The 17,387-nt window shown below is 42.8% G+C and overlaps 1 protein-coding gene across 1 annotated transcript in view; it reads right to left on the bottom strand.

The window, feature by feature from the left end:
• The window catches only part of PRMT2 (protein arginine methyltransferase 2), a 453,544-nt gene that overhangs the window by 105,238 nt on the left and 330,919 nt on the right, over positions 1–17,387 (bottom strand). Inside the window, exons 5-7 of the mRNA XM_085646208.1 lie at positions 4,064–4,228; positions 1,428–1,432; positions 772–901 (exon numbers count right to left, since the gene is read on the bottom strand). Coding sequence (XP_085502334.1) covers positions 772–901; positions 1,428–1,432; positions 4,064–4,228 — 300 coding nt within the window. The remainder of the gene's footprint in view (positions 1–771; positions 902–1,427; positions 1,433–4,063; positions 4,229–17,387) is intronic.

The raw sequence follows: 17,387 nt of genomic DNA, 5'->3' as shown, positions 1-17,387 counted from the left end.
ACAGTATTGTGTTTCAGTGTCAGAATTAAATTATTTTTTCTAACCAAAACTCCTAGATGGGCCCCGAGTTATTGATTGACAATGATGTTTTATTGAGTTCTGAATTTCTATCCCGCATCACTTCCCTGAGTAAGCCTTGGACTGCTTGACCTCGCTACGCTAAAGGTCAAGTACTAAAGGAGTGTATTTGTGCTCAGTTCTGGCCTCAATAGTAGGGTAAGGCCGTATGATACCAGCGGTAAAAGACTGACTCCCAAACTCATTTATCGGGTTTAACACAAAAAAATGCAATGTCTATTTGACAGTAAAGGCAAGGCTGGAAAATGTGGTGGCATGGGTCACTATGAATGAGACTGCGACGCATATACTAAAAGTTAGAACAGAAGCCTTAATATTAATTGACGTCATTTCCTTGACGCCGTATTAAGTACCCTGACTGCCAGAGTCCCGACTTGCTGTAGGGGGCAGAAGGATATTGGATTTTAAATCCAACACCTTCCCTACTGTTGCACAGACTGGAGTTGGTATAGTAAATTATACTATTCCAACATCCAGCACCCACCCCCCCCACAGCAAGTCGTTGTAATGACATGCGTTGTAATGGTATGCGATGTAACTCTGGCAGTCAGGGTCGTTAATACCGCCTCAAGAAAATGAAGGTCTGGGACACTGCAACGTCAATTAACATTTACAAAGGAATTTTCTACCTGACCCGGATTTTTAAAGTGGGTGTATATCCCAGTTTGGAAGCATGCCCTGTCACCGCCTTACCTCTAGATCCGCGACCTGTAGCACTTTCATGTCCAGCCGTAGAACATCACACGGCTTGGAAAGGCAATCTTCCGCCTCCACCTTATGATTACATGTGGGTTTGGAAAAGAATTCCTCCAACGCTACTTGCCTGGGGGAAGGAGAGATGAGCAGAATCAGAATGTGACTTAAAGCCTCAACGACATAGATAAATAATGAAAAGCTACCAAGTTCGATCAGAACCTGGGTCTAATATCTAGAGAAGCGGTCTCCCCATTACTATTATAATTTTAACATTACGATTGTTGGGCTTTCAGAAAGGATCGAGGTTCCTAAAAACTCCTCATGGAGGCAGCGAGAAAAGAGTTCAATTCACAAGGTCTGCACATCATTTATTCGACAATCTAATCATCATGAACAGCAGACTAAGCTGAACATGTGTCCTGAGATCTTAATGGCATGTTATATACACACCTCACTCCATTGTTTCTCAATGCCTCTCATAGGAACATCTCAGCTGCAGTCTCCGCAGTGGCTTAACACTAAGACTTCTCTAATATCTCATCCATATGATGTGTTTTAATGTTAATCAATAAAGATCAAAAGGAACACCCACCCAAATGGTATATAACCGGGCCTAAAGAATAGGTCCCTAAGTAAAAAAGAACAACACTCACTGGAGCTGAACAGGTAGAACAGTGAAATGCAAACACAAGACACAAAAGGTATATGGAACAGTGTATGTTTCTTGTTTATTTTCTTTTTTCTAGACAAACTATTTTTCAAATATTTTTTATATATATATATATATGTAGTTTTTACACGTAAACTTATTCAATAATAAGGAATACACAAATATATTGCACAAAAGAAGTATAAAAATTATTCAATGTCCCACACGTAACTCCACTCGTACAACCAAACATTCATTCCATAAACATTACACTAACAGATTCCGGTCACGGTAGTAATAACTTCACAGATGTGATCACATAGGTGGTTAGCTCATGTATCATCCAGTTGAGAGAGAGCGATACTATGAGATAAGAAATGCTGAAAGTTCAGGCGCCAACGCGCGTTTCGGTATTAGACCCAGACTTGGGCCCCACCTTCATCAGGGCGCAGACCGATAGATTGTGGGGGACATAGAATATACCTAGGATTAATCAGACAAAACACATATAAACAATCAAAGAGGCAATAATCAAAAGTATATACATATAAATTGGTACATTATCATAAACATTGCTAATCTGTCCATACGAATCAGCTCCAGAAGTGTATCCAGGTTGGATATCTGTATCATATATATTTATAAAAGGTCCAAAAAGGTACCAGGGAGAACATAAGAGCGAATGTTAACAATGAGATCATCTTTGTTCTGTATTGCGATTTTCTCAAACGGAAAATTGCATTCTATACCCCACCTAGAACACTCCGTTCTTCTGACCTGCTGCTAGCTATCACCCCCAGAGTTAGAAAATCGAGGACAGGGGGCAAGGCTCTCTCTTACCTTGGTCCTGTCCTCTGGAACAAAATGCCCTTTCACTTAAGAAGCATTGAATCGACTCCTCTGTTCTTGGCTCTATTCTTGCCAATAATCTTTCTTCCCCGCTGCTCTCCTTTCAGCCTTTTAGCCCCAGGACACTCTTGGGAGTAACAGTGCGCTCTACAAATACCCCTACATAGACATATCGCTTCAAACTGACGATTACATTTAGGAGAAACAAATGTGACAGAAAGCCTAGAAATTTTCCAAACCAGTGCATCAAAAGGTAATTCCCTTTACAGTTGGATTCTGTGAAGCTGGATGCAAAGTATTATTATTTAGAGTTTCTTCTGATCGCAAAAAGAATAAGGTCTGTAGTCCCGGATTAAGGGAAGACACCATCAAGCACTACGTCACTCAATACTAACTCATTTTATTCCAAGAGAAGCCTTGCTTAACGCTTGGCAACATAAATTTGAAGCCTGGAAGGTGGACTGGCATGATCTGGAGATTATGCAACAGAAGTCAGTGCCAAATCTTGAAAGCCTCCCTTAAAAGTTCTGTGGATTTTGTACCTCTATTTTTTTGTGCCTCTTAATTTGTGATTCTATGTGAAAATTAAGTGCTAGTGCCGAGCACTGTAAACCACCGGCTCAAATTAAGCATTGCTTGTAAACCGGTTTAAGCATTCCATGCCACTGATCAGGGAATCACTAGTGGACCTATCCAATTGTAAGAAATTGGAGGAAAGTTATATGAAAGAACTGAATGCGTGAGGCCTCAAGACATCCTGGCAGCATTTCTACTTGGCCCAAAGAAGGCAATGGGTGCTGCAGTAACTTATTTGTCTGCAGTTAATAAGGCCAATGGGGCGGAAGCTGTCAGCTCTACATCTGGGCAGATGCTGTGGTGAGGGGGATCGAGAGAGCTGATTATATGAGGAAGGGGTGAGATCTACATGAAATGGAAAATGCAGCTTTGTTGTTGTCCAGGGACAGTACTCTGGCTGTAATAGTTTTTTTGTGTTTCTTTTTTTAGCAAAAAGCAAAGAAATCAAAAGGACTACTAGAGCTCAGAGATGTCTGGACACCATGCACCAAGAAATGTGTTACATAGCTATCACTGTATTTATAAACGGAACCAAAACACTGCTACTTACTATCAGTGGGTAGTCCCATAAAATGGTTACGAGTTTTAAACAGTGGAACCTGCGGTGCAGGAGTCATTATACAGGAGTTTCTGAAACATGAGGCGCAGGACAGAACTGGAAACTAAACTCACCACCCTTGCTCTGCCTTTGTCGGGCAACTCACTAGCTCAACATCTTAATGCTGCTTTTCTTGCTTGTCTCCCTGTCCATCCCTCTGCTGCCTTTGCTTGTCACCCTCGCACCCCACGCGCTGTCCTCGGTCATTCCACAATCGTTCCCTACCAACAGCCCGGGCTGGTCATCCCATTACCTTTATCCGTACTTCCATTACTTTTTAACTCTACTTTTCACATGACTGTTCTCGCAGATCACCTTTGTACGTTTCTACCACGTTTCCTTCATCCCACTACACCCATTCCAATCCCACACTCCTTGTTGGTCACGCGTTACTAATGCATTCCATTGTTACTATTACCATTCCATTGCCGCTCATGGTCACTTAACTCGCATTCCCAGCTCTCTACTGCTCCTGGCAATCACCCACTATCCTCCCCACCACTGGTTGCACTTGATGTCCTTGGTATTCAGATCATTACCGACTACCCTTCATAAACCCTCTTACTTCCACGATTGCCCCCAACCCTTCTCACCCTAGTGCTGCTCAGTCGACTCACCACAAGACAGGTTCCCATCCACTCGGAGATGAGGACGTCAACCTTTTCTGGCAGGATCACGTCTTCCACTTTTTGCTGGTAAACAGTGATGAGGTCCTGCAAGTTGTTGTGGGCCACTACCTGTGCTGTGTGCTGGACAATCTCACTGGCATCCACGGCATACACCTGATAAAGGAAGTGGAAATATTAAGTTAAACCGGGAGCTGTTTTCACCCTACCACCTTGCACATACAAAGTTTAAGCACACGCTATAAGTCTTAGAAACACGTGCTACACACCACATCGTCTTCATCTCCTCTTTGTCTGCCCTCCTATTCAGATTTCTCCCTTACAACATGCTCTAATTCAGTACCATCTAAAGTTCTCATCATCGTGTACATACAGCAGGCAGTCTTTCCTTCCTACTCTTGTTTAATAACAATTTACATTATTTCCCAAAGCGCTCTACACAGAATACATACAGAGAACTAGCGCAATCCAACACAAATTATACTAATTTTAGTGACAGAGAATGAAAGAATCTTACTTTGCCTAACATTTGATCTGAAACTTCATTTCTCTACTTAACCTGAGCACTCACTTCAGAACTCTTAAATTCTATACAAGGGATCCTCTCTTTTCTAATTCCCCTTGCACGCTGAATTCTTTATCCTGCTTCTCTCTCTCCCCTTCAAAGGACGTGGTATTCTTTAACCCCTCAACTTTTACATGAATTATATTTCCCCTACATCATTTTAGACACACTCATTTAAAGAGTACATTTTGTCCATCCTTGCTCCATATTTTGTCCAGCTCAGTGTAGTTCCTCATGCACACAACATAAATACTAAATCAATGATATGAGCTAGGAGGCACAAAGAATGGGCACATCAAAGAATGGGAACATTCGATGAAGGTGACCAATATATAGCATAAAGCAGTGATACTCAAAGTACGAATGGTTTTGCATCATCCTAATTTGCGATTTCCTAATAGGTAATTGCAAATTAGAACAAGTTGCCGCATGGGGGACGTTCAGCCTAAGACTCCCCTTGCTACACCCCGAAAAAATTGGTGCACATGTAAAGCACACAAATGGTCTTTTTTGCACTTTTAAAAAAAAGCTTTTTGGATTGCTTTGGTAAATTGCACATGGTTACGATCGACTTTGAGTCAATGGTAATAGCATTTCCTAAATGTCTGATTCACATTTAGGAAATGCTTTGTACAGGTGTATAGTAAATCGCAAATAGAAAATTCCTATTTGAGATTTCATATTTGGGTGTCGCAATATGCGATTTCTACTGGGTAGAAATTGTATTATGAAATTCCCAAATGGCCTCTGTACATGCCAAAAGGCTATTAGCATTTCTTAATGGGCCGAAATAGCGATTCGGCCCGCTAAGAAATGCTAAATAGCTTCGTACATCTGGCCCTAACACGCAAATCAGTTGTTATGTGCACTCTTAGGGTGGCCTATTATACATGAACAACAATATAGTTTATTAAATCAAAAACAGAAGAAGGTTTTGTACAGTGCACACCTTGAAGTCATGTATTTTGAGGCCCTCTTATACGTGATAATAAAAGAATAAGTATGGAAAGTGAAATAAAACAATTGCCTAGGATCACATCATTTGGTAAAGGGGATAAGCTGGGATCAATCCCTGGTTTTCTGGTTTCACATTGGGCAGTTCAGCAACTAGATGTATACACTTCGCTTCCCCTATACCCACCTTACCACTCCCCACCACAGCCCTGGATCGCCACCCTGCTGGCATCGATATGGCCCTCTGTCACATCACAGACCACACTTTGTGGCCATTGGGAAAATATTTGCGAGTACCCATGGGTTAAAGGGTTGAAACTAATTAGATAGTCTATTTCAGTACCAGTCAATCGTCTTTCATCACGACTACTGTGCAGTGCACACAGCTTCTCCAGCTAGGAAGCACCAGACTGCTGGTTGCCAAGATGGCTGCACCCTGGTGAGGCTTTGAGGGATGGGAACTATCATCTAACATAATACACAAGTGCTGGGTAAAATAAGGGCACAAAATGCCTGGACTGGGAGCTGGCCTCCTGTTGCTGATCCCAGCCCACTCCAGCTGAAACTGCAGGATTTGTTTAACGAAGGCAGACCTGCTGTTGGACAGGGGCAACCTAAGACAACGGCTTGTTGGCATTTGGGAGAGCAGCAGTGGCTGGACAGCATCTCCCTAGGTGCGTGGAGTGTGACAGAAAGTGGTGGCCCTTTGAAAATAATGACATGAGTAATAAGTGGCTGTGATACATTGTTTGTGGGTTGTCCAACATGAGGTGAGCCTCTGCGGCACAGTGCAACTTGAGCCTCATGGTCAAGCCAACGAGCACGGAGATAGCAGATACGGTCCACAATCAAGGAGGCAGAGATTCACCAAAACAGAAATCAGTAGGCCCAGGAGCCCGGGCAGTAATATTCTGCTAAGTATCTGGTACAGATTATGTGGCAAAGGGTGACTTAGATGCTTGGGGACATGAAGCCTAAAGGATAATAATTGATGCTGCATCACGGTTGCACACAGAACTAACTAAACATTTTGGTGTTAGTGTCTCATCTCATCTCATTTGACACAACACATAAGACATGCACTGGAGAGGGTCTGCTAATGCCTTCACAATGGTGGTCATATGGCGGGACCCTAATCCCCAACTGCAGTCCCCAATTGTGCGTTGAGCTGTACGTGATGTAAGTGCCTAAAATATAAGAGGACAACATAGGCTCTGTATTCCTTTGGTTTGTCCCCATATTATTTTTTGTTATTTAATGATTGCTTGTAAAACACAACTTTGTGAAACAGTGGCATACACTCATAGGATCAGATACATGAGCTGTACTTAAGACTAATCGACCAGTGTATCAATGAGACAGCTGACAAGAGTGAAGATGAGAGAACTCACCCTTTTTGATATGGTAGACTGGTGTCTATGGTAGACTGGTGTCTATTTAACTGCAATACACATATCTGGATAAATTATGATGCCTGGAAACATGTGTGAAGTGGAACATGTACCATATGTTACAGTATGAAGCAGGGCATAGCTCCCTCAGGAACACTACTACACAGCACCAACAAAGAAAAAATGGGTAAAACAGACATGTGGAATCCAGATTTACTTTTTTTTTTAACAAAATGTGCAAACAAAATGGTGGACTCCGGTGATGTCAGAGAGGAGTTCAACGTCCAGATCATGCTTAAAGTAATGTAAAAACCCTCAAATCCATCCACAAAAAGATGGATGGCCTGAATCATAGACTTGACATCAAGACTAACAAAATAGATAAGCGAGACTGAATGAGGTGGAGCCCCTAATATCAGAGGCTGAAGAAGATTCGAAAACTAGGAGTGAAAAGTGGCTGGACATGGACAACGTATTAATGCTGATTAAAGCCAAGACCTAGAAGGAAGCTCCAGGAGAAATAATCTCAGAATTCTAGGACTATCTGAAACCAGGGACACAGGTAAGCGGGAGGAGAAAATGCTGTTGAAAATATTTGGTGATGACAATTTGTTACACCTTTTAGTGGTGGAAAGGGAGAACTAGCCACTGGCGCAACCTCCTGCCTGGGGCACCAGTACGATCAATAATTGCATGACTCCTGAACTTTGGAGATTGCTATGCAGTGCTCTGGATTGTCTCAGAGCAAAGGGATCTGCAATACAGGGGAAGCAATATAATGGCATGTTCAGATTTTACGATGGTGGTGCAGACAGCACGGAAGCGATTTCTGCGGCCAAGAAAGAACTACCACAGACGGCAGCAAAAAATACAGCATTCTAAACCCAGCAGGTCTATAAATTGAATCCTAAACAACACATAAGGATCTGCAGTGCAAGGGCAGCGATATAGTGGTAGATCTCGATTTCACAATGGTGGTATGGGATAGGGTGAAGGGGATTTCTGTTGGCCAAGATGAAACTACCATAGACTCTGGAAAAAATACAGCATACTATACCCAGCATTTCTAATAAATTGAATACCAAGGTAAACATCACATTATCTCAGGCCTCAGCAAGCATCTGGGTGTTTTTAAAAACTGAGCCATCTGGATCAGTAGCAACTGGAGGCTGACCAAGGTATAGTCGAAGCATCCAATTTAAGTGACCCTTACTAATGTACTCCACATCCTGCTATCTATAATTGAAATTGTCAAGAGCATTCTATTAGTGTAAAACACATGGTACAAAACTATCAAGTTGCAGAGGAAAGTAAGCAGGCCATGAATAGGTTTATGGCCCTGATGATAATGCATGAAAGGAATCAAAAGCCCCGACACTTTTGTTCCTGGCCACTTCTATTGACATTTGAGGGTTTGGGTTGGCATTACTGGCGCTCCCAGGGAAAATAACCATTCTTGTACAAAGTTAGGGACAGTACGAGTGGTTCAGTTACTTTTATTTATTTTAATTTTATTTTACTGATTTTATTGTGATTTGTCATATTAACAATCTACAGTCACACTGCACTGGTTCAGTTACTCATATGCATGCTTTGGGTTAATATAAAGCTAATGTGGTAGAGGGAATGTTTATTCATCAGCAGGTTGGGTTTGCCATTGTGGGTGGGAGGGGAGATGTTAATGTTACATGGGAGTTGTGGTTGCAATTACATGAGCTGTCCAATTGATTACAAGGATAGTTCAGTCAACTACACAGCAGTAAAACATTACAACTTAATATGAACAGCATGCTCTTGAGACCCAACTTTCCAGGGCAACTGAAGGTACATAAGCAAGGAGATGGGCATGTCATGTCATGTTAGGTAGATTTGTAGGTGTGAGTCTAGGCACTCTTGGGGCCTAATGAGACTACTCAAAAAAACATGTCTTCAGCTTCTTGCGGAATTCAAGAAGTGAGGAGGAGGCTCTTATGTGCAGTGGCAGGTTGTTCTAATGTTCTATGCTTTAGGAGCGATGTAGGAGAGGGCTCGACCGCCAGATCTGGTTTTCCATATGAGTGGCGCATGCAAATACATTTTTTTTTTAAACGTTGACTTGCAATGGGAAAGCTAGCTCAGCCGCTTGCAGGGTTTAAAAAACATGTAGGCGAGCCACGCGGCATGCACGAAAAGCGCGCGACTGCCACTGTTCAAAATTAAGAGCGGGATGGAAATAAAAAAATATATTAGAACGTTGGCTGCAATGGGAAAGTGAGCCTTGTGCTAGCATCACACGCTGAGGAAGTGTAATTAAACAAATGAAAAACACGACTAGCACAAGCTAAGGAACTGAAATGAAACAAATGAAACACTACTTCAATTACAGGAACAACGTGTTGGGGAAGTGCGTAGCTGTCATGACTGCAACGCCAGCTATGACAGCAAATTCATTAGAAAAAGAGTGCTCACTAACAGTTAATTAAACTTACAGAGTAAGAAAAACACATGTAAAAGGGGGAAGGAGGTACTAGGGTGGGACTACTAAACAAATAACCCAATAAAATAAAAATTCCAAAAGATACTCTAAGGAGCCACAAAAAAATACATGGAACAAAGGTGGCATACAGAATAGTAAAATGTTTAAGGCTTCTATGATATGTCTGCTCTTTGTCCTGGTTTCCAAGTTGCACTTGAGTGTGTTTCAGTCATGTGTCAAGGTGTGAAGATATGAAGACTGGTCAGTGCAGCCACTGCCCTCTGTAGCGCTATCACAAATACTGTTACAGCACACAGCATCTACGACTGTACCCTGGGAAGTTCCTCAAAAACAGGGAGCCTTTTGGAGCCATTAATACGTGATGTAGAACACTGATGGACCTGTAGAGAAGATATTGTAAAATAGAGAGATAAACACGTATCTGTCATGGTGTATACTAATTGTGCATAGTAACCAATCACTAAGTGGGACTGGACTGAAGTTCAATAATCAGACAAGCTGCATCACTAGTGTCTTGAAAAACAGAGTATTGGACTATAGTTCTTGATCCTAATCCTCCAGCAGAAAAGTGCACCTACAAGGAAAATAATATGTCAACAAGTATTGAAACTAACATATATGTCTCTAACTAAAATGTCCAGAGATAATCTACACTGGATAATCTCTGGAATGGCTAGTAACTCTTGAGCGTGATATAACAAAATACTGTAATTGTGAATTTTCCAACAAACAGACGCTGGGAACTGTGCCACAAACAGGGTCACTGCTACGGTGAAACACACAAAACCCAGAAGCTTTGAGGAGAGGGGCAAATTAAATCCACACATGGAAAACATATGAAGAGATTGTCAAGTAGGGAACCACAAGAATAATTGACAAGCAATTAACGTCTTTCCAGATCTCTTTCATCTTTCACCTGCCCTCCGAACCTTCACCCCATCGTGGCACCACTGGAATCTCATCCTTCTTTTAGTTTGGAGACAATGCACAGGGTATTGCTGAGCGAACACCATGTCTTCTCAAGAGGCATAAAATCCCTTCACGAAATGCACTTGACCATAACTCTGGATTAAATTACGTGTCTCTTCGGTAGCTGTATTTATATATGGTCTGCCTGTCCAGATGCTGGCACCAATCTGCTGTGAATCTTATGTGGCAAAAAAAGAGACAAACCATAAACATGTTTGGAGTATTCCAAAGCAACCACCAAAAGGTTAGCTTGAATTGCTACCCACCCGAAAATTATGGTGCCAAGTAAAGTAGAAGAACAAATTACTTCTCTTTTGTAACACTCTTTCTGGTGCATACCCTCTCTAACCTCAGATTCCTCACCTTATGTATATCCACCACCCACAGACTGGATTCAGAAAATTTAAAGCAGTGCTTCTGCACGCCAGCAGATGGCGCTTTGCTATGCCACGTCGGTGCCACTGTGGTCCGGCAGTGACGAATTAAGCTACATATAACCACCACACATGCACTGATGTCAGTTTTATTTCATGAATTCTTTAGCACCTTCGGGCGCCGAGCCTATCAGCAGACTGAATGAATTACATTGCAGATTCCTACATTGGGATCTTTTTAGATAGAGGAGCCCATTGGAAGGTGAGACAGTGGTGAGGAAATTTCAATTAGATAGAGTATCCACTAGAAAGAGTGTTACCGAAGAGCAGTAACTTTTTCTTCTGATGGATACTTCTGACCATAAATTTCTCACTTTGTTAATAGATACCAAAGCAGTACCTCCCAAGGCGGTGGATCAGTGGCTCAATCTAAAAGGTCTTGCAAGACTGAGCAAGCAAAATGCCCATCTCGATGTACCTGATTGTTAAGGCAGCTGTGCTTCATGAACAAGTGCACCAATGCATAAGTAGCTGCCTCACAAATATCCAGGACAGGCACTCCTTGTACCAAGGCAGTGGCAGAAGCTTTGACTCTGGTGGAATAAGAATGTAGGCTTTCTGCGGCCAGCTTCTTAGCTAATGAGTAGCAGCTCTTAATTAAAGCTCCCAGTTTCCCGTTTTTATAGATTTTACAGACAGAAAACAATGTATTTCCTGTCTGTATTTGTTAAAATGAGAAACACACAGAAAATGTTGCTCCTTAAGAGTGACTTGCCATGCTGTCTTTCGTGAATTCCAGGCCAACCGCTGAGCAGATCGAAAACACGAGGAGTTAAAAAACTGGATGAGATTTCCCTAAATACAGGCAAATATTAACGTATGTATTAAGAATAATGGTAATATTTACCAGTAGGTATAGTGTTTTGTTATAGGTGGCTGCTTATTTGCCTAAACCCGACAGGCATCAAAGAATGAGTGCAGGTTCATCAGTTAAATAAATGTGGAAATATACCATTTTACGACTCCCTTTATTCTCAAAACATCAAATAAATATGGAAAAATACCAATAAGATGGCCAAAAAATAAATATAGAAAATACAGACAAATGTTAAAAAAATTAATACCATAAAACTAGGAGCCCTACTCTTAATGCAGAGGACTATGTAGCAAGGGATGGCCTGTGTTTGCACTGCCTTGCCCGTTTTTACCACACAGAATGCCACAAACAGCTGATCATCAAACCAATGTTCTTTGGTATGATCAACATAAAAACTGAGCACTCTCTTGGGATCCAGACAATAGTGTGTCTTTCAAGGGATGAGGCAGAGCATAGAAAGTCGGCATGGTGATGTCTTGGCTGAAGTGAAAAGGCGTCATAGGCTTCGGCTAGAATGCAGCTCAAGTCCTTAGCACCAGTTTGTCTGGGGAAAAAGGTGGTAGGAGAAGGTCGGGCCAAAAGGTCCTCAAATTCACCTGCCCGGCATATGGATGTTATCACTACCAGGAACACCATTTTTAGGGTGAGAGAATGCAATGAACAACTGTTCATTGGTTCTAAAGGGGTGCACATCAGAAAGGTGAGGTCTAAATGTAAGTCCCAACACAGAATTACAAATGGTATTCGTGCAAACATATCTTGCAAACCTTTTAGAAAACGCATCTCAGCCTTTGATTTTTACAAGCACAGTTGGTGCTGCAAACGTGTTCTCAGTGGTGGCAAACAGATCTACCCAGGGTTCTCTCCACTGTTGAAAGATGCCCTGTGTCACCTTCAGTTGTAATTGCTAATCGTCCTCCGCTAGGCATTGCCGACTAAGTTCGTCCTCCCTGGTGTATAAAGATTCTGCCAGGGAAGCACCACTTGGGAAATCTTCTGATGATCCAGCCAGCTCCAGTGGCATACAGTCTCCTGGCATAGGACTTTGGACCCCCACCATGCCCTACTTGTTGCAGTACTACATGGTGGTGGTATTGTTGTGGAACTTGCATAATCCTCCATTTTTTGATTGGCAGAAAGGCCTATAGCATCAAGTGAATGAGACAACTCAAGCAAGTTGATTTGGAGACAGGTCTCCGCTGGAGACCAGAGTCCTCTGATATCCACCTTTTTCCAGATGACCTGCCTAACCCAGGAACTATGCGAATGTCACCAGGTCAACTCTGGGTGAGGCAGGGAGAGGGGCCTGCCTCTGGTACAATTGTGATCAAGCAGACAGCCACTGAATATCTCTTGGATTCTCCTCCGACACCTGGTTGGAATCTGACCGGTTCCCCTGGTTCTGGACCCACTGAGAGTTAAGGCTCCACTGCAAAGCTTGATTGTGCCATCAAGCATGGCCAGCAAGCAGGATGCAGGAAGCTAGTAGGCCAAGCCTCAGAGCCATCCTCAGAGAACCAGGACAAAGGTTGAAACATCAGGATCATAGTCTGTATGTCCTGGACTTATTGGTACAGAGGAAAAGTGCTTCATATAGAAGAAGGCTCCAACTAAGGGAATCCTCTACGAAGGAGTCAGGTGTAACTTTGACAGGTTAGTTGAGACCCCCACTGACATCAAGAGATTCACCGTTGTCTGAAGGTGGTGCAAACTGACTGGTGAGCCCGCCCAGAGATGGAACGGCTCCTCAACCTTAGAAAATGGGCAGCAACCACCTTCATCACCTTTGTGCACACTCGAGGAGCACTGATGAGGCCAAAAGGAAGCACAGCAAACAAAGTGTGTATGGTGCCCCTGGAACGCAGGTAGTGTCTGTGCGCTTGCAGGACGAGGATGTGAAAATAAGCCTACTGTGGGTCCAACATTTAGTCTCTGGGATCCAGGATAGATAGAACCTGGGCAAGGGTAAGCAACTTGAATTTTTCTTTGTGCAGGAAGACGTTTAGGAGGCAAAAATCCAGGATAGGGCGGAGGCCTACATCCTTCTTCAGCACAAGGAAATAGCAGGAAGAACGTTCAGTCCTGCACTTCCTGGGACAAGATGAACAGATGGTCCTTCGTCAGGCAATCTACTGTCAAGGTGTAGCCCTGTTGAGCAATCTTCAGGATCCATTTGTTGGATGTAATGTTTTGCCGCCCCTGCAAGAAGTGGTCGGCCCTTCCTCCCACCGGATCACTATGTACTGCTATGGGTGCACTAAAGAGGCTTTGTGATTGTTGCCAGAGGGGCAGAAGATTGGGAGGAAAAGTGTCCCCGATGGCCAGGCTGTTGTTTGCTGGACCCACAGCCCAGATCTCGAAAGTGCTGGGAAGCCTGTAGTGCGGGCACTGAAGACTGGTGCTGTTTTAGGTTGGCAGACATCCCTTTCACACTGGTAAAATTTGAGGGAAGAAATTCTCTTCACAAGTTAATGAAGGAGAAGGGAAAAGTTTCCAAATTCCCAGTTAAAAAAGAGAGGCAACTGTTGGTAAAAACAGGATAGCACTCACTGTTGGTCCCACACAAGTCTCACCAGAGGCATCCTTTAGGTCTTCAATTAACTGAGTTTTGTTTTTTGTCCTTCTGATAAGTGTTGCTCCTCACTGGGTGGTCCAGCAGCTCATTATCCACAGTTGGACACACAGAAAGAAGGCTTCAATGTCTGATGATTGGCATCAGGGATGAGGCAGTACGCCAACATGGTGTGTCCTCGTCAGGCACGTTTTCAAGCTGGGCTGCAAATCGTCAGCGTCCAAAGCAAATATTGGCAGAAAGCCGGGATCCATGAAAATGTATTGCATCTTCAAAAATCATAACCAGTGCAGGCAGGTCTTCCTGGGCATTTACACAAAGGGGAGGATGGTACCAAATGGCCAAAAGATGTGGCTTCTACAAGATGAGTGTTAGACTTCCCATAGGGCTAGGTGGACCTCTATTTTTGAGGCAGCTCGTAGCTACACACAAGGGGATTGTCACATAGCTATCAGGATATCAGCTGAGACCTGCAAAACTCAGACACTGTAAGCCGAGATAAGCTATATCCAGGCAGATTAGTAACAGATTTGCCCCATGGGCAAACCAGTTGAAGTGAAACTGGTTTCTGATCTGGATAAAAAAGTTGACATATACTGGAAGTGCCATGGGGTTAATGAGCCTAGCAAATTGCCCCTAAAATAGAAAAACCATAACAGCCATACCACAGTGCCGAGAACCATCCATTAGAACTCAATGTAATGTATCCTCTCAATGGACACTATTCTGACTGGACATAGTCTCTACGCACACTCAGACAAATCTCATTTGAAACAAGTAATTCTAGTTACGGAAGACTACAAAGAATTACAAAGAAAGTAATGGGGACATTAGAATTGTTCCTACATATTTATCATGGCTTCCTATCATTTAGTGGGTATGGTCTTTCTGAATGGCAAGTGGATATTGACTGTTCTAATTTTGGCTTGGAATTTATGTCAGATTCTTTGGGAAAAAATTGTTTTCCTAGATCTCCATCAAGTGTATTCTCAAATAGTTCACAAATTGTAGATGTGCGGGTTTCCAGAGCACGCTTTTAAAAAAACGAACATAATTTCAAAAAACGAACCCAAACGCTCACTTCTTTTTTTATAACTTTATTTTCCATTTTGTCATATTTCAACAAACATCGGGTACAGGTCCATAATACCATGTTTACAATACACACTGCAAATTACACATTACAGTAGGCTCTTCACCATTCTAAAAAAAAAAACACCCCTCTACCTCCATTGACCTACATGTAGCCACCTAGCCACCTCAACAGTTCACCGATCAACAGAGATGTCGGACTCATGTCTGTAGGGTGGAGGGTGGGTTCATCACACTCCTGAGGGAACTATTCCTGATGGTGGTTGTGACGAGGTGGAATTCTCAATCTCTAACAAATAGGACTTCAAATGGTCCCAAATATCTTTGGGTCTGGATGACCTGGGGAGTGTAGTTGCATATAAATTACTATTCGTATTGCAGTAGATGAGACTATTTCACCAGGCATTAGTGGTAGGGACTAACTTACTCCCCCAGTGTAGAGCTATTTCTCGCATTGCTTGTAACAGTGCAATGGATGTATATCTACGTACCTGCTTGGGAATGTTACGGACATACCCTAGTAAGGCCACTACTGGGGTAGGGTGCAAGATTAAGCCAGTCAGTTCAGTTCAGTTCAAAATGCTTTATTCGGTTTGTCTACACAACCATATAGCAGACATAAAATATAAAACATACAGCAATCATACAATAAAACTATAAAAAGGTCAAAATATATAGACCAATTACATTGGGTAGGTACAAGACATACTAACTGGGATACAATCTCCACAAATAATGCCAAAACATAATAGAATATTCGGTATAAATACAGAAGAAGAAGGCTCTAATGGACACAATAAATTTACATGTGCTGGTTGCTAAAGTGCTGAGTAATATGCAAAATACACAATATAAAGTGCAGTTCCCATGTCGGGACATGTGCAGATATCGCGGGGGAAACCTCTGCAATACTCAACAAAGTGACGAGTGCAACTTGCTAAAATCCTAAATGATTAGATAACAATAGATTTTCTGGCGGTCATACATTTTAGGATATAGGTAGCTACATGAATTCATATATCTGCGCTTTCCAGAGTAAACATTAGCTGCCTCGCATTCCTGGTAGGCCGAACATTATATTTTAAAAAGATAGGTTTTAAAAAGTGTCTTCTTAAAAAAGTATAAAATTTACAAAACAGCATAAAATGACAACAACTCTGTTTGGATAAGTAGTCACAGGGGCATAGAGTATTACTGTGCTGCCTAATGATGGGGAAGGACACAAGATGGTGTACTATACCAAGCCTTAGACGAGTAAGAACGAAACGGTGAGATGTTCTTGAGACTTCCGTTAAGTATAGATGGAAACCTGACAGCCGTGGGATTCCCAATATGAATCTGAGATACTATACCACTGGGATATGGGATGGGATGCCACGGCACATGAAGGTTTCAATCTATGCATCACCGGTACAAGTTGGTATGGAACAATGGTTCAATACAGGCCACAGAATATGAACATGCTGCAACGTCTTGAAATGTCAGAAGGCATACCGATGTTTATTACGCCGCGGCCGGCCCCTGGTGGGTTGTAGGCGGGCAGCTGTGTAACACACTAACTTCCATCTGTATACCACGCTGCCGGCCACTCGTTGGATGTAGGCTTGGAGCCATGTATTATATGTCCATACTGAATAAAGGTTTTGGAAATTTACAAAAAAAAAAAAAAGTATAGCTGGAAACCTTCACTCGTGTTATTTTCACAATAAAAACAGAGGTACGGGGGGAGGAGCCTAGCGCTTGACCAAGATGGCCGCGTGAGCTTTGAGCTCCCGAGACCCTCGTGCCCTCCGTCGACTATCCTGTCTCTAATCCTGTTTGCATGCATGGCATCGTGCAGATGACTTGTCAGGGAGGCGATTGATGCTACCCGCGGTCGGATCGCCCACCGGGAACCGGAGTTATGCATGGCGGAAGATTGAGGCCTATCTCCGAGGGATGCCAGGGGCTAGAGTTGGCAGGATGCCCGACCTCTAATTGAACAACAGCGGCCAGGCGAGGTGTGAACTACCGGACGGAGGTCCCCATCCTTTCACTTTCTCGCC

Source organism: Triturus cristatus, chromosome 3_1, assembly GCF_964204655.1.
Source record: "Triturus cristatus chromosome 3_1, aTriCri1.1, whole genome shotgun sequence".
Classification (NCBI taxonomy): domain Eukaryota; kingdom Metazoa; phylum Chordata; class Amphibia; order Caudata; family Salamandridae; genus Triturus; species Triturus cristatus.
The sequence above is the reverse complement of the archived record's forward strand: the minus strand, read 5'-3'. Positions and strand labels throughout refer to the sequence as shown.